This window comes from Hemicordylus capensis, chromosome 5 (assembly GCF_027244095.1).
Source record: "Hemicordylus capensis ecotype Gifberg chromosome 5, rHemCap1.1.pri, whole genome shotgun sequence".
Classification (NCBI taxonomy): Eukaryota; Metazoa; Chordata; class Lepidosauria; order Squamata; family Cordylidae; genus Hemicordylus; species Hemicordylus capensis.
Window position 1 is genome coordinate 239127880 of NC_069661.1, and position 17562 is coordinate 239145441.

The following is a 17562-nucleotide window of genomic DNA, read 5'->3' on the forward strand; positions in this document are numbered from 1 at the left end:
TACACAAAAGATCCTGTCAAGACAAAACAAACTACATTCAGATCATGGTCTCTTGAGACTAAGGGAGGTGTTCTCCTTTGGGATTTTTTCCCCTCAAGCAGAAAATATCCACATTGTAAACTTGTATATGGGCCATATACATGAGCATGGTCCACCAATTCTATGTAACAGCTGTATTGCTATAGAACACAGTGGTTTCAATACAAAATAAAGCAGTTCAAAGCTAGGGCAATTACAGTTACCCATGCCTTAGTCACGTCAAGGCTGGATTACTGTAACACGCTCTACGTGGGGCTGCCCTTGAAGAACATCTGGAAACTGCAGCTAGTGCAAAATGCGGCAGCTAGGGTTTTATCTGGAGCTGCCCGGTGGGAGCACATCACACCCATTTTGAAAGAGCTGCACTGGCTACCAGTTTGTTTCCGGGTCCAATTCAAGGTGCTGGTCTTGACCTTTAAAGCCCTAAATGGTTTGCGCCCGGGATACCTGAGTTACTGCCTGCTCCCAAGGGTTGCTGCCCGCTTGACAAGGTCATCTGAGGGGGCTCTGCTCTGGGTGCCGACAATGAGGGAGGCTCGGTTGTCGTGCACGCGGGACAGGGCCTTCTCTGTTGCTGCCCCCAGACTCTGGAATGCTCTCCCGGTGGCTATTTCCTCAGTTTCCATCACAGCTTTTAGAAAAAATGTAAAATCTTGGCTTTTTGCCCAGGCATTTATTTGATTCTCTGCTGCTGCTCCTTATAATCTTTATTGCTTTTATGCTTTTTGTTTTAATTTTTTAAATCAGATTTGTTTAATATTTCCCCCCCCACTTAATATTTTAATTGTGTCTTTTTTACCATCTTGTGTTAAATTTTTTTTTTGCTGTAAACCGCCTTGGGATTGCTTTAATGAAAGGCGGTATATAAATTTAACAACAAATAAAATAATAAAATAAATACAAAATGGCCTTATAGCAAGTCAAACCATTGATCCATATAGATCAGTACTGCCTACACTGACTGGAAGCAGTCCACCAGGGTTTCAGACACGGGTCTCCATCTCTCGTAATCCTACCTGGGGATGCCAGGGATTCAATCTGGGACCTTCTGCATGCAAAACATGTTGTCGCCAACCCCTAAGGTATGGTGAGCTCTGTGCTGGATTTGACCTGTATATGGGTCTGATTTCTCCCTGTTTCATTGCATGGCAATTCCTGTTCCTTTCATTTCAATACCTTTGATTACATGACAGTTTCTGTTCCTCATCAGTTATACACCAGATGAACCAATGTGTTTGTAGGAATTCAACAATAAGACTGTAAAACTATCTTTATAATGTGTGGAATTTTTAATATATAATTATCTAGTACTCTGTTGCTAGAAGGGACAGAACCTCACTAATCTTCTTTTTCATGTAGGAAAGAAGAGATTATCAAGGAATACAGAACTGAGTAGACAATCATATTGGTCCTCTGATACCTGATCAAAGCACTCTCTGCTTCTTCCCATATTTTAAAAGCACAGATACAAACAATCAGCAAATTCAGCTTGTGTTCACAAAAACAGGTACATGTTACTGGTTGATACTAGAAACACACTTAATGATCATTCAAGTGTATGAAGGAGAAAAGATTCCCACAATAAAGCATCCCATCCCATATGTGATTTTACTAGTTCTGTGCTGGAGCACTAGTCTTCATTTTGAGATTAGCTATGTACTCTGAATTTTGACTATTAGATGTTAAAATGTCTCCTTTTCATACTTCTAGTAATTGGATGGAGGGGGGCTACATATGCCCTAAGTTTCAGCTATTTAGTTAGTGTGGAAGTAGCTTGTCATCTTTAGGGATATTTGTATAAACTCAACTTTTTCAGATTTTGAATTTTTAGATTTATTTTTTACAATCTGATTCAGATACAAGAACCACTCATAGTTTTTTTAATGACCAAGTCTGTTCAAACCACAGAATCAGATCCTGGTTTATTATTCTGGCTTGTTAAATAACCACTGTATCTTTGGGTTGAGACGTGAGGTAAACTGTGGTTTGGAGCTAATGGTAAACAAAAGCTTCCAATCTCCTGTCTTTGCATGCAAGCCTGAGGCTCATGCTTGTAACCAAACATGATTTGTTATGTCTGAACTGGCTCAATGTGCACACTACTTCAAGGGTTTTGCTCATGGATGATTATAATTTTAATAGTCGTGTGAGTCAGTGGACAAGTGAGTCCAGAACGTTTTTGTATATATAATTTTAGAGGCAAAGTGAAAAGAGACTGTTCCGAGCCCACTAAAACCATGGGAAGATTAACACATTCAAAAATATTGTACAGACATTTAGAACAGAGAGCAGAGAGTACAGCACTTGTATATTAAAAACACTTATTAAAAAAAACACTCACTGTAAAACATTCCAAAAATACAACACACACACAACCATTACAGAATACAACTGCTGAAAAGCAAGGGATTTCTCCCACTTTTTATTTGCAACAGCAGTAATTGTGTCACATAGGCAAATGCAGAAAACATCGGACACAAAAATCCCCAGAAGAGAGTACAAGGAAAGGCTTAATAGAGAGAGTCTGCCACAAGCATGCCAGAGTTCAGCAGCAAAAGCACCAATCACAGCTTTCGCCAGCCTTGCACCAGCAGAAAGAGTTGCATCTTTTACAGAAAGTGAGCAAGAAGCTTCTCTGGATAGCACCAACATCAAAAACGAGCCACTTAAAGCACTCATGTGACACACACACACACTCCTTGGCAAATTTCTTGAGAGAGAAAGTGTGGCTTACTCTAACGGCTAAATGCAGAGCTTTGAAATTTAAGATTGTCCCTAAAACTACATATTCTACTACAAAAAGAGAAAAAGTCTCTGTATACCTATGATGCAAGAGTCATACATGCCAAGCAGGACTGTAATCTTATCTCACAGAGAAGTGCTTGTTGCTCCCTGACCATGAATCTAATGCCTGAATATAGAAGAGCTCTCTCTTCAGCCCAAGATGGCTAACAAGCAGGAAGGAAAGGCGACATAAAACTCCACAGTAGCCAAGCAAACACTGGTTGCAAGTTTGCTTGAAACATGCAAATGAAGTCAGCAGTGCACCACTAACATGTGTGTACCCATTCCATGCAAACAAAGAGTCAGCTTGGAATGGACACATGGCCAGAAACACAGATCAGTAGAAGGTGCAGGCTTCTATTTGCTCTAAGACTGCAGCTCTGCATTAAATCCCCCTCTATACTATACTATTCAACTGTATTTTTATTAAAACCACCTTTTAAAAATTTCAGTCACAACCTCTGTGTACATATATGAAAAGCCAATCTCTGCATGGATCCCAATATCCTAAACACACAGTGATCAGAATCTTATTTCTAACATCAGTGAACATTCAGAGTTTGCATAAGGACTTGTAACCCTTTGCAAAGCTTAAAGGCATTCAGCTGGGTTTGAAAAATCCCAGCTACCCAATTGCTTAAGGCCCTAAACACTTTGAGCTGGAATATAAGGACTGAAACATTCTCGCAGCTCTCAAGTCTGTTTTTCATTCTGAGAAGATAAAAATGAAGCCGGCTGCTGGTTTTTTGAAATACTTTCCAGCTCTGCCTTCAGCTATCTTAATTTATGGAGTTTCTATGCCTCAAAGGCCAGGATGAATTCATGCTTGAATTATTGCTATAATCTACTTTCCAAAGAGACTATTTTCTATATAAACACAAATAAATACATGTAAAAAACACATACAACAGCAAAAAGGTATATTTGAATCCTGATCTCAAACTATAAATATATAGAGATGCATCCAGCAACCTCCCAATGAAAATATACATTAGTTTCCTATACTCTTTCACTCATCAGCAAACTTTTAAATTCAAGTTAAAGGCAAAGCCATAAAACAGGAGATGTCTACTTCCTGACCTGACCAGCAGGGAACAGGAACGAAAAGGCTTACAGGGGATGTAAACCTGGTTTTAGTGCTATGCTTAGCCAGGATTAATTCATACTACCCTGAAGGTAAAACAGTTCAAAGCAGCTGAAAAATACCAGCCCAAAGGCCAACTTTGCTATTAAATATCAAATATGTCACATATAGGTTACTCCACTAGCAAGTAACCTCTGCAGATCTGTCACAGTCCCATTAACAACAGATGCAAAGGCTTAACTCCAGTGGTGTTCCACAGCCTGCACTTTTAAAGTTATCTGAACAGTGATGTCTAATCTTTGTTCTATAGCTGCTGAAGCGATTCACTTGGTGCCAAATTACATTTTTGCTTCATATTACAGCAACAGCTTTCATATTAGTAGGTATTAGATTTTATAGCCACACAAAGACACTATTTCACAGCCGGACAACTCCTATCCAGTAGTTCTAGGAAGCTGTGTTTCCAGACTCCATGTAAACTGTCTATTTGTTCCATATCAAAAAGTTTCTCAGAATAAGATCTCTCTTAAACCTCCTGCATTTTGCTGCTAGTTAGAAGACACTGTCCCACTAAAGGGAAGAACTGTACAATACCACTGAGCGCACACAATAAGAAAATCTCTAATTCTTCAGTTACATCCAGACAAAAACATTTAGAAACCTTTAAAATATTTTTACAATCCAGTGGAAGGGCAAGAATTTAGTTCCTTCACACAGGTATAACCATCTAATTCTGTTAAAAATTAAAAACAAAATCTAAGCTAATTTGGCTTGGAGTATTCCAGAACTGGAGCAAACTTCTGCCTCCTAGCAGATTTCACTCAAATTTAGTCACCAGTAGGCCAAGCAAAACGCTGGGCGAAACAAGAGTTTGTGGCACAAATGAAGAATTTCTTGCACACGAGAATCAAGTTTTCAAGATTAAGCAGAACATGCTCAACAGTGTACAGCTTGGTTTATTAGCCCCATTCCCAACACACTGATAAGAGAAGCACATGTTTCGGCAGAGAGAATACCACAACCTTCCAACACCAAGAAATCCCAGAATTAGAAGCAATGGCTCCCCACAGCTATGAAAGAAACCAAGAAATCCATAGAAGCCACAGTTTAAAAGACGTCAACAAGGTTTTGATGTTTTGCTATTCAGATAGCACTTCATGAGATTCAGGATATTCAGAGTTCAGCTGAACACAGAAATCAAGTAAACAGATATCTCCAAACAAATAATGCTTTATCCAATTCTCTCAATCTTGATTTTACATACTAATTATTATTTAGACCCACCCCAAGAATATCCTGAACTGAGTGTCTGTGTTTACCTGGACGATATTCAGAATATCCTTGTCAAAGTAAATCAGAGGGGGCGTTGTCCCCAAAGCCACAAGGCTTCCTCCCCTCACACACAGCATCCCCCAAATATTTCTCCCACAAGTTATACAGTATGACAAAATTGGTATTTCTAGGTCAATATCCTAATGCTGATAAGAACTCCCCTAGTATCTGTCCAAGAACCTCCGATTGGATGTAAAGAAAGGGGACCCCAAAAGCCAGCAACTGGCACATGAAAAAGGAGTCCAAAGGGTTTTGGGCTACCTGGTGCCCAACTGAGGAAACTGTGCCTTGCAGAAGTTGGCCTGCCAGCCTAACTCTGTCAAAGAGGCGGAGCGAGTACTGCACCACCCTGCCAAACAAGGAAGCAGAGCTACCTGGAGTCCTCTCTGATGACGATGAGATGGAGTTTGCATGTCCTGCGCCATCAGCTGCCATGTTGTCCTGCTGGATCCCTTTGATGTCCTGGAAAAAACAGGAGAAGAAACATGCAATTTTAATTTACATTTAATGTGAGCATATGCAAATGAACAAAAATGATTTTATAGTTTTAAATCAAGAAAGAAAATGGGCAGGATTCTGATGAAGTCCTCTTGAAATTAATGGACTTGTTAGTCATGTATCATTTATTTCAATGGAGCTTAGTCATAACTAAGTCTGGATTCTGTCCAATAATCTTTATACATAAAGATAAAGATTCGGCATCCAAACATTCAATTATAGTATAGCATAATCCTCATTTAGCTAGCTATTTTTTCATAGAAAGCTAGATGAAGGGCATGCCTTGAGCTAGCTCATTTATTCAGCACTTTCAGTAGGAAATAGAGCATCTCTTTCTGAAGTAAAAGAGATTTTAAAATTTGAAATGAAACCAAGCCATGAGCGTTGAAATTCTTCATTAAAACATGATTAGATTCTGCCTCTTGTAAATATACAAAATATTATATGCAAGGAAATATCAAATCAGCTGCACAAGAACACAAAATATATGCATATAGCCTCTTATTTCTACTATGTTGGTTTGATATTGTGTTTTAGTCTCAAGAAAATTTACAGGGGGGGGCACATACACCCACACTTGTGTACCTGTTTTAATTATTTGATTTTAATTCCCATGCTTTGACTTTATCATCACATTCTACAATCCATTGGTGGAGATGTCTCCCAAGAAATACTATGGGTATGTGAAAATAGTGTAAAAGAACTGGCATGTATTATCCTTCATAACAAATAGGATTTTAGATATAAGTAGATATAGTGATGAATTATTTCATATATTTTTGCACAACTTTGTCTTCTTTCTCAGTGCTGCCCTCAGAAGTTTTTTTTGTAAGATCTTTTTTGTAAGTTAAACTTTTCTCTAACATTTAAAATGGCTTTCACGCGAATGTGTAAAGTCTCCCCTCATGCTAGATTCAAAAGCCTTCATCTAATAACTCAGGCAAGATCCATCTAGAAGATTCTATACATTTCCACAGCATCCTTCCCCTCCAAACAATCCCCAGCCATTTTCCAATATAGGGTGGCAAAATGAAGGTGAAAGTAAAACTGAAACAAACACTCACCTTTCCTGACAGAGGCCCCACAGCTGGTCTCTTCCTTTGTGCATAACCTGAAAGCCTGTAACAGTAGTGAGGCTTGCAGTAGAATTTTCCTGCAAACAGAACAAGGGAGGAGGGTGATAGTGAGGAAAAAATGAACTTAAGAGCTGGACAATGGCATGGTAACTCCACTATCTGCACCTTCTCTACCCTATAACATCCAATATATACTGAGACAATTGCACTTGAAGTTTTAATCAAATTGTATTTCCTGTTTTCCTGAAAATAATGAATTTTCCATAGGGTGCCTGAAAGATATCTAACCAATACCCAATCAGCCACCAGAGTGGCCCAGGGAAACTTGCGTGGTATTGCACACAAACAAAGCAGCACTGTGTAAAGAACAAAGGCTGTATCACATGAAAATCTGGCAGAAGTGCTGCTGGAAGAGGCAAGAAAGGATACAAAAAGGAAAGGGCTGGGCATTAACTCCAAGTGGACCATGGCTTTCTAGTGTACAGGAACCAAATTAAGAGAGAAATCTCTATCTGGGCCAGACCATGGCAACTCAAGTAACATCTCAAATCTCCTTGCACAGAAAGAAATGGTTAGAACTACTAATTCAACCAGATATATGGCATTGCAAGATCCTTCACATGTGACAATGAAGCTTCTGAACAGTCTTCAAGGACAGTCCCACATAAAGTATGTTATGGTAGACTGCTCTCAGAGTGTAAAGGGATGAATGATGGCTTCCGACTGGTTTCTCTGCAGTGTTTGGCCTTACATGCAGGGGATAGATAAAATGAAACCCAGCTGAACTTGACAACGTTGGTCCAGGGTGATTAGCAACCATCCCTTTCCACACCCAACCCTGGACCTCCTGGACAAAAACAAATTGAACCCCTCCAGAATAATTTAGTCAATGTCTGCAAGATTGTACAGCTGCACCACTAAAACACCATGATTAATTATATCAATAAGAGACACTAACCCTACTGATCTCTAATCAAAGTCACAATGGTAATCTGAATCTATGTGCTCAGGGGGAAGATCTGGACCAGCAGTCATCGAGAAAGCAGGTGTTTTTCTTGTGTGCTCAGAGTTGGCAGATGACCACTCTCTCAACAGCTATGTCCCCAAACAGATGTTGGAGACGGGCCAAAACTTGCAGAATTACTTTTTGATTAGGGGACAAATAACCACATGAGGCCACTCTTCCTCTGTCTTCTTGAATGACATGATCAAATGGACAGCAAATTAAGCCAATATGCTTTAAAGAGCTCCTCAGTGGGAGGGCCTCTGGCTCACTCAAGTTCCTATAGCTTTAATTTAGAGGCACCTTGTCATCTGAACTTCCAACTTAGAAGCCAAACGGATTTGGGTAGCTGGATGAGAAAGCATCTGGGAACCACATATACATTACTAAGAGCTCCTTAGAGGAAGGGTTGAATACAAAAGCAAATAAATAAATCAAATTAAAAGAAAGTCTCAGTGGACTACATCACAATTTGTTATTGATATCTCTCCATCTATGGTTAGGATGTGGTCTGTGCGTCAGTCTCTTTAGTCAGTGGACACTGAATAGTCTTCATACAGGACCATTCACTACAATGAATTCAAGAGTTTTGGGGTTTTTTTAAGACCAGATAAATTGAAATCAGGATAAGTATGCTAAATGTTTGTTCTCGAGTGGGCCTATTTATTCGAAAACCTCAGTAGTTAAATATTTAATTGGCCCAAGAACTATTACACAAAGCACCATAGCATGTTACTATAACACCAGATTTCATATCTGTGACTTTTACAAGGACTGAATGATAGTTGGGATTTTGTGCAGTCAATATGTAGGAAGATGTTCATTTACACATTCTAATAAGTAGAAAGATGCTCATTTGAACATAAACTAACGGGTAATCTCTCATCCACCCCCCCATCCCCGAAGCTTTGCTGGTGACTTCCTCTCCCCAACCAGGCGCCCTGCTAGATGTCCATTATAAGTTCTCACTTTTATTCTGTAGTCTCATTTCTTGCTTGTGTAACAAGAAGTTCATGCCCTTATCACTTTGCAAATGCAGTTGTGAGTACTGTTCACATTCATACATTGTTCACATTTGTAATTTTTAAAGACGTTCTGCCCAGCAACGTTTTGTAGAGATGCCATCCCTAGTTTAATTCATGTGGCTCTGACCAACTTTTTTTTCTGGTTGTGTTGGCTATATCTGTAACTTTGTTCACAACACAAGGCAACTTGTCTCAAGACACGCAATTGCTAGAGAGCTCATTTCTGTATACACAAATTAGGAAAGAAGACTGACAAATAAAGCCCAGCATCACAATTAATAGTTACAAGAGAAACCTGATATTTACATCACCCCAAGAAGATATGTTTGCCAAGTTCAATTCCTGATTCAACCAAGGTATATTTTCACTACAGGAGCAATTTTAACTGATGTATTTGGGCTGGGCTAAGTGGCCAAACAAAGACCTCCAGACTGCACTAATGACATCCTGTGATTAATTTCTCAGGCAGAAGCTGGAGCGGTTCTATAGCCCCAGCAAGGCATAGGAGAAATTCTACTCACCATCCACCAGGTCATAGGCGTATGATGATAAGCGCAGGGTGGTGGCACAATATTCGCATTTGAAGCAGCTGCGATGGAAGAACTTGCCCTCTGCACTCAGCCTTTCCATCACATAGACACGCTTGTGGCAGAAGTAGCAGACGTCACTGCCTCCCAGGTTTGGAGGAAATTCTTTCTTTAAGGAACCCTAAAGCAGAAGGGACAAGGAAAGGCCTATGAGTTATTCACTTCCTTTCATGACTATGACAATGAATTTGTTTTCATTAGGATCATTTTTGTAATATTCTACAGGGGAACAGATGGTGCTCCAGGCAAAGCACAGACACCAGGATGATACCTATGGATAATGCAAAGACCCACATGGGGAGAAGAGGTCAACCGGACAACACACTTCATAACCTATAAAATAAAGAGTCTGATAACATATGGTGGACCAAATGATTTATAGAGAACGTAAATAATTCTGAGCCGCTGCTCCCCATCCATAACATAGGAACAATGACTTACCTCATAAGGTTGTTATGAAATGGTAAAGAACTTACTAGAGTATCATAGAAATAATATTGGTGGTAATCCTCCTTCCATTCTAGGGGAGACAGTTACCATTGGTCCCAAACACACACTGTCAAAGGACAGTACCACACTAATTCCAAGGATACAGTCTAGTTCTAAAGGTCCCAAGGCATCTTTTATGGAGCATCTATTGTTTTTTTCTCTTGGCTTTATAGTGAGAGAGACTCTCAGAACACACAAGGTCAAATGGAGACACAGGTAAGGAAGTGCTTATGTCCAGCAAACTTTAACTGGGGGGAAACTACAGACTCAAAATTGCAGTAAATCTAAGGAAGAGCCATCTAATCTCTAGTCACAAACAAGCACCACTTTCTGTACATTATTCTCTTACCAGTTCCTTCTTGTCTAGAAGGGTTTTAGGCTGATCTTTCCTTTGAAGCTGATTGGCTATCTGCTCAGCCAATGAGCTCACGCCACCTGTGTACATCTTTATATACTTCTACCAGATGAGGGTAATGGAGGGGGTAGATGAACAGGAAAAATGGGGGGAAAGAGAAAATTTAAATTCAAAATGAAAACTAGGAAAGAAAAAAAAAATGGTACAAAAAGGTGCAGAAGGGGCTCAAACCATGCCAAGACAGTGGACAAAGCAAGCACGTGTGGTAACAGCAAAATGAGTGATGTCAGCAACCACTGGCATGGCAGCACTAAAGGTCATAGTTAACAGTTTGTAATCAGCCACATTAAGACCCTGGTCAGCAACTGTTGTGGGCGGAGGGCAGAAGGCCATTTTGAAAAGTAGGTGAAAGGTCAAGGTACAGTAAATGCCATCTCCTCAAACAGCTTCCTTGTAAGTTCCATTGATAAAACATATTTCTTCCATGTCAATTTTTGCCTCTTGATTTGCAACTAAGGAGCCAAGCAGGATATCTCAGAGGGCCAGATGCTGACAGCTGTTGAACCTTGACACCAGGAGATTAAGAGTGCCATGGTTCAAGTAGGTGGTAGTGCAGAAGCATTTTACTCAGAGGGATACCCACATGTTTGGATATCATGAGCATTTATGATATCCAAAGCCATCAGATAGATGAATTTTAGACTTCGGAGAAAAGCAGGCATTTAAAAAGGTACCTCTAGAAGGAGGGGGGAAGGCACAATATAAATTTGCCAGTATTCACACCCACATTTAGGGACAGTTAATCCTCCTTCCTTGTAGGACTATACAAATAGAACAGAAAGTTCACTGCTTCAACTGTTACTTGAGCAGCAAACTGCACTAAGCCCAAAGGTAACTAGACAGGATTATATTTCAGAAATATACAAAGGAGAGGCACAAGTTATGGGAGTTATGGGAGTTCAGATTCAATAAGCCAAAGCAACATCCTCTAATTCCCACTGAAGTGTGTGGGGGAGGAAGGCAGAGAGAGGGATGCATGGATTCTCTGCCAATTTAGAAACCGAAGACCAAGCAAATGAGGCTGAAGACTCTTCCAATGGTTTACTCACTTCAGACAATAGATATCCCATCTATTAAGTGCTGTGTACAGAAAAGCATAGGATAAAATCAGCAAGCTGGTCCTCCTCGCCTTCTAATTAGTAATAACCAAGACCAGAGAAGGCTGGAAAAGTTCCACTAAGTGCAATTCATGTTAAAAGAATCCAGAGGGATCAGAATAAGAATCTTCTAGCCAAGAACTTCAATAGAATAAGAATCTTCTAGCCAAGAACATCAGCTGCCACTCATATCACTCCAAGAAGGTAACAAGCAGGTCATGAAGGCTAAAGTTGTCATCCCCTCTGCATTCGTTCCCCTTTTTAGCAACTGATATTGAGATCTACACTACCATTGAACATGGAGGCTTCATTTAACCATCACAGCTAATAGCCACTGGCAGACCAAACCTCCACGAATTTGTCTAACCTACTTTTAAAATAATCCTAGCCAGTGGCCATCACCAGATACTGCAGCAGCAGATTCCTTAACACATTCTATGAAGATGGACCTTTTGTCTATCTTGAATCAATTCCATCAGATGACCTCAATTTCTAGTGTTATCAATGAGGGATAACACTATTCCCTGCCCCACATCAGGCATAATTTTAATTTTATAAAGCTCTCTCCTCTTAGTATTTGTCTGTTTAAAAAATATGAAAGCCGCAAGCACTTTCTATACTCTTTCTTTGTATGGAAAACGTCCCTACCCTTAACTATTTTGGCTGCCTCTCCTGCACTTCTTTTCCAGCTCTACAGTATCCTTTCTGAGATGTGACAACCACAGTCTATGCAAAGTATTGCAAATGAGGCCACAACACAGACGTATAGGAATGAATTATGATGCTGACTGCTTTATTTTCACTCCCTTTCCTAATACCACCCAACACAAAGGTTGCCTTTCACTTCTGCTGCATACCAAGTTGACATTTTCACCAAACTATCAATTACCCCAAGATTTCTTTCCTGGACAGCTGAGATCCCAATCAGTGATGTGAAGCTGACAATTTTTGCTCCAAATGCACATCACTTTACACCGAATCTCATTTTCCATTTTATTGTTCATTAATCCAATTCAGATATACCCTTTTGGAGATCTTATGTCCTTTTAAGTTTTCACCATGCTTAAATGATCCATCTCTAGGTCATTTGTGGTCATAGGTTAAAATAAAGTTTGTCCCCAAAATAGGCCCCTGGGAAATCCCACTCTATTTCCTTCCATTGTGAAAAATCAGCCAGTGGCTACTCTTGCAGCTCAGACACCAAAGAGCTGCATCACAAGACTTTACTGCTCATCATTTCATTAGTGCAAGCATATTCTATAGCACTGCGGATACAGCTCTGAGAATATTGTCTTGTCATCTGGTTTAAGCCCTTAATTATCAACATTGCAAAGATCTGCCTTCTCCTCTCTGCACTTTGCACCATGCTCTGGTTATCTCTCATGCACTTCTCTTTGCTGACCCTTCTTCTGGCTGCCACTCGAGCCAATTTAACACACTGCTAAGTTGACGTCAATCCATTTGCTGAAGGACCCAAGGGCGTGTTTTATTCAGAATCAAATCATTCATCTGCTCTGTCGTCATTCACTCCTCTACAATTCCTTCACAGTTCCCCTACCACTCCAAAATATGGACACAAGTGTTTGAGAGCCCACTCCTGCTATCCACAGGTACTTAGCCTGTGGTCTACTGCAGCAGCAACCACTGCATGATTTACATCTGACATATTAACTTACTAATGAAGGTCCATCCAGCTCAAGCTTACTGTTAGCTCCCTATGACTGCTTGAAAGATATTGCAAAAGCAGTTCTGGAATAAAGTATTCCAGAACTGCTTTTGCAGTATCTTTCAAGCAGTCATAGGGAGCTAACAGTAAGCTTTCTTCTGTCCAGCTGAGAAGAAAATGTCACTCCCGACTTGGAGTGAGCAGCCACCGCGGTTTTAGACTGCTGGTGCACACTTCCGCAGACACTCGGGCTGACTGCGACATTGACTGAGCCACTGATCTTTTTGCTCCCGGCGGGGCATTCGGCATCAACGACAAACTCGGCAATGGAGTAGGCGGGTGGAGCGTGTCATCGTATAATGTTGCCCGAAGGCGAAGCGCTCGATTCTGCCGGGTTTGTTTAGAAAAAGAGCAGCAAACCTTACACGCTGAAGTATTATGCTCTTCCCCAAGGCACAGCAAACACGTGTCATGGAGGTCTGTGGAAGGGAGCTTAGCCCAGCACTTGACACAGCATTGGAATGTCTTTTTCACCCCCATTGCTGGAGTACCGATCAGTTCTATTCTTCTAGCCTAATCGTTAAGCGAAGCAAGTCCGTTCTCCAAATCCAAAGTCCAGTTCCAAAATCAACAAGTAAGTACTGAACAGAGCCAAATCGCTATCCAAATCAAGAGTCTGTTGTCCAAATCCAAGGTCAAAAACCAGAGAAATACTTTCCACCAAGTAGCTAACACTACGAGGTTTGAACACTTAGGTGGTCAATGATCGTTTTTTTATTACAGCCGTTGGCCAGCCAAGAGATAAAAATCAGAATAACAAATATAACTAATATACACAAATAGTGACTGAAAATTACACACAATAAAGCAGTATACAAACATCCTGGATAGATTACTTTAAAAACAGTAAAACAACTCCTAAAATTGAGACCTTAATCTCATAGCAATATAAAAAAATTTGGCCACCACTTTTGTGATCTCACAACTTGTATCCGCAAGGCAATATTGTGTATAAAAAAGCTCACACCTTCCAGGAAATCTAACTAACAGGGGGGAAATAAGTTCTTCTCTAAAACCTTGATACAAAGAGCAATATAACAAAACATGGGAAACAGTTTCCAGGAGGCCAGAGCCACAAGGGCAGAAAACCGTAGCTGAAGAATCCTTAGCGAACCTCCTTTCCAAAAGAGAGGAGGGCAGCACATTTAAGCGAGCCTGAGCAAACGCCACCCGAAACTTGGAGAAGTGAAGCGTTGTTAGATAATTTGCACCTCTATCTCCCGTAGGGGGGGAGGCGGTCAATGAGAAACTAAAGGAGAGACGCTCCAACGAACTCAGCACAGCACATGCAGGTGGGGCGGGGCATCACGAGGAGCTACTCAGTCAGCCCGCAAGGTCCCTGCGCAGGCGCAGTACCCATTCCTTATTATTACAACGGATCACAATCCAGATGGTGCCCTTTCTAAAAGCCATACGTAGCTTTAACACAAGGGACTAGGTGCTGCTCTCCTCTTCAGCCTGAAGAAAACACTCAGAGGAACAAGAATAGTACACTCCAAATGTAGTGGCAGTACAAATACAGCAGACATGGAACACTTACTACTGAAGTTAATGGAAGAGTAAGTGTGAACAGTGATGACACTCAGTTACTATTGCAGTTTAATATATGGGCCCTCTCAAAGCCATGCAGAATCAGAGTATTAATAGTCAAATTCGGCCTTCTGGTTCAAAAGCAGAGCAAATCAATCAGTACTTGTATAGTGCACCAACTAGCAGTTTAAAAGAGTGCAATCATACTCTGTCTTCACATTCTTGATCAGGTTCCTAACTGCCTATAAGCAGTCTGACCCAGTGCCCTGTGCTTTTGGCCCAAGAGGGGAATGTAAAATTGTCATAAATTTCCTTTCTTCTAGGTGTCCGGAGGGCAGCTGTTACCTCTAGAAAAGTACCACTCAAGATGGATGACATAGCCGATTTACCAGTGAGGGGAAGACCCCTCCGATCAGGAGTGGAATAGCCAGAATACTCTAACCCTCCTACTTCAGCCTTGTCAACATGAATATACTGTACAACTGAAGGACAAACTTGTCCACTCACAAGGGGTGGGCGGGTGGGAATTGAGACAAATAAGGGATATTCTAGTGGGTCCCTGTGGTTGATATGGGGGTGGGGCCATAGTTCAGTGGTAGAACACTTGCTTTGCATGCAGAAGGTCCCAGTTTCAATCCCTGGAATCTCCAGGAAGGGTTGGGCAAAACTCCTGCTTGAAACCCTGGAGAAGCCACTGTCAGTCAGTGTAGACCAGGGATTCTCAATGTTGAGTCCCCAGACGTTATTGGACTTCAACTCCCATAATCCTCAGCCCCAGTAGCCTTTGGTTGGGAATTATGGGAGTTGTAGTCCAATAACATCTGGGGACCCAACGTTGAGAATCCCTGGTGTAGACAATAATGAGCTAGATGGACCAATGAAGGCAGCTTCCTATGTTCCTGTGATTCAAGTAATGGCAGGTGAGAGGGCACGCCCTCAACTCCTGTCTGTGGCTTCCAGCGGCATCTGGTGGGCCACTGTGCGAAACAGGGTGCTGGACTAGATGGGCCTTGGGCCTGATCCAGCAGGGCTGCTCTTATGTTCTTAAGTATTCTCTTGTGGAGAGAAGGCCTTGGCTTGCCACTGCTTCTCTTTCTCATGCTGCCCATCCCACAGTGGGGAAGTAAGTTTCTGCACTCTGTAGGATAGCAGTTCTTGCTTCCTAGTACTTTTCCAGACTGGCTGGGGAAGAAGCAAGGCAAAAGGAGACTATGCCAAAATTATACAAAGTACCTCTCCACCCCCACCCACTCATGTGCTGTCCAAGCTTTAGCAGAAGGCTTCACTCACAGCAGTGAAAGGTAGCTTATTCAAAGCCTCCCTTGTTTGCAAACTCCTAATTCATTACTAGTAAAGCAAGACTTCAAGATTAAAATTAAAATTTGGGGCTGGGCCATACCTCGGTAATAGAGCACCTCTTTTGCATGCAGGTGGTAGTCCAGGCTCAATCTTGGGCATCTCCGTTTAGGGCTGAGAAAGACCCCAGTCTGAAATCCTAGAGAGTAGCTCATTATTGATACTGAGCTTAGTCCAAGAGTTGGACCAAGGATAAGGCAGCTTCATGTGTTCATAAAACAAGAGAGTAAACCTTACTTCCTTTTCAAATATAGAAGGTTGGTCTGGGAGGGCAAGGACATGCTCCCCTTGCTAAAGCCAGCTGACTGATCCTGTCTTTTGACCAGGATGCAAACATTGCTCTCTGGACCCCATGGAGAGAATGGCAAATTCAGGCATTAGCCTGAGCACGGTATCAATTTGCATTTCATATTTCCCCCCACAGAACAGATGAAGACTGCACAGGTTATAGGCTTGATTTTAAAAAAACAAAAAACTAGTGCATTCTGTATAAAAAGACAGACATTAATACACTCCTGATTTCTCTTGCAGAATTAGGCAAGATTTAGTGACACAACACAAGAAAATTTGCTGGGCCCTATAAGCTATTCTGAAATTATGTGAGCCTTCGTTTGGCTGAGGCAGGCAGCAGGTCTTCGCTAAATGGCTCAGCAAGCCAAGTGCAATTACTCTCATGAAACACAAAGCAGTATGGTGGGTCTCATCTCACATCCTCAAAACCAAGCCACAAATAAAGGTTTACTCTCAGTGTAGGCTATTCTACAGCCACAGAAGATTCAATGCTGGAAGGTTCGGATAAGAGAAAGCAATACACTAATTCCCAGAACACCTTATTGGTGGATTTCTTTGTGGTCAGCAGTGGCTTTTTGGCATGATGGCCTAGTTCAGATACCACCACAGCCTGGTGATCAGGAGGACTCCATGGGTTCATACACTTCCTCTCTGTCCTGTTTACCAACAGTTAATAGTTCATCCAGGTTTCAATCTCTAGTTTAAGAGCAAACAATGGCTAGCGATAATTACTGCGGTGCCAGTTCAAACATCACGTACTCTTTGCCAGTGTTCCCTCTAAGATGTGCATGTGTGTGCACGCTCACACATTTTTTAATGTCCACTCAGTTAATTTTAGATCCCGCTCAGGTTGAATCAGGAAGGCCCCACTCTGAATGCAGGTGTGCACACACTGCCTTGATAATGCTGCCTAGAACCAAACTTATTCTACACAGAGAAGAAAAAAATTAGAAAGAACATTGCTCATTGCCAAGGACTTGGAAGGAAAAGAATGCAGAAGGCCAAGAGGGGAGGAGTGTGAGAGCTTATTGGCCAGGCCCAATGATGACTGAACCGGGCAAATGCATCTCAAGCGATATCTTTAGTGATTTGGAGGTGGACCAAGCCAGTTTGGGAAGATTCTACAGTGGGTGCATTTACATGTAAAACATTTCAGAGCCCCCTACTGTCTCTCATTCCAGCTTCAGTCAGAAACTTTAAAATGCGCAGGCTGCATCTCTTATTTCCAAA

General features: G+C 41.3%; 1 protein-coding gene across 28 annotated transcripts in view; it reads right to left on the minus strand.

Annotated features, from left to right (window-relative positions):
• The window catches only part of MICAL3 (microtubule associated monooxygenase, calponin and LIM domain containing 3), a 291510-nt gene that overhangs the window by 91565 nt on the left and 182383 nt on the right, over positions 1 to 17562 (minus strand). For 24 of the 28 annotated variants that reach the window (XM_053252872.1, XM_053252873.1, XM_053252870.1 and 21 more), the window contains 4 exons: positions 10267 to 10374; positions 9363 to 9549; positions 6802 to 6890; positions 5614 to 5701 (listed from right to left, as the gene is read on the minus strand). In XM_053252872.1, the coding sequence (XP_053108847.1) occupies positions 5614 to 5701; positions 6802 to 6890; positions 9363 to 9549; positions 10267 to 10374 (472 nt within the window). The remainder of the gene's footprint in view (positions 1 to 5613; positions 5702 to 6801; positions 6891 to 9362; positions 9550 to 10266; positions 10375 to 17562) is intronic. The other 4 variants (XM_053252877.1, XM_053252875.1, XM_053252874.1 and 1 more) reach the window with 1 other exon arrangement.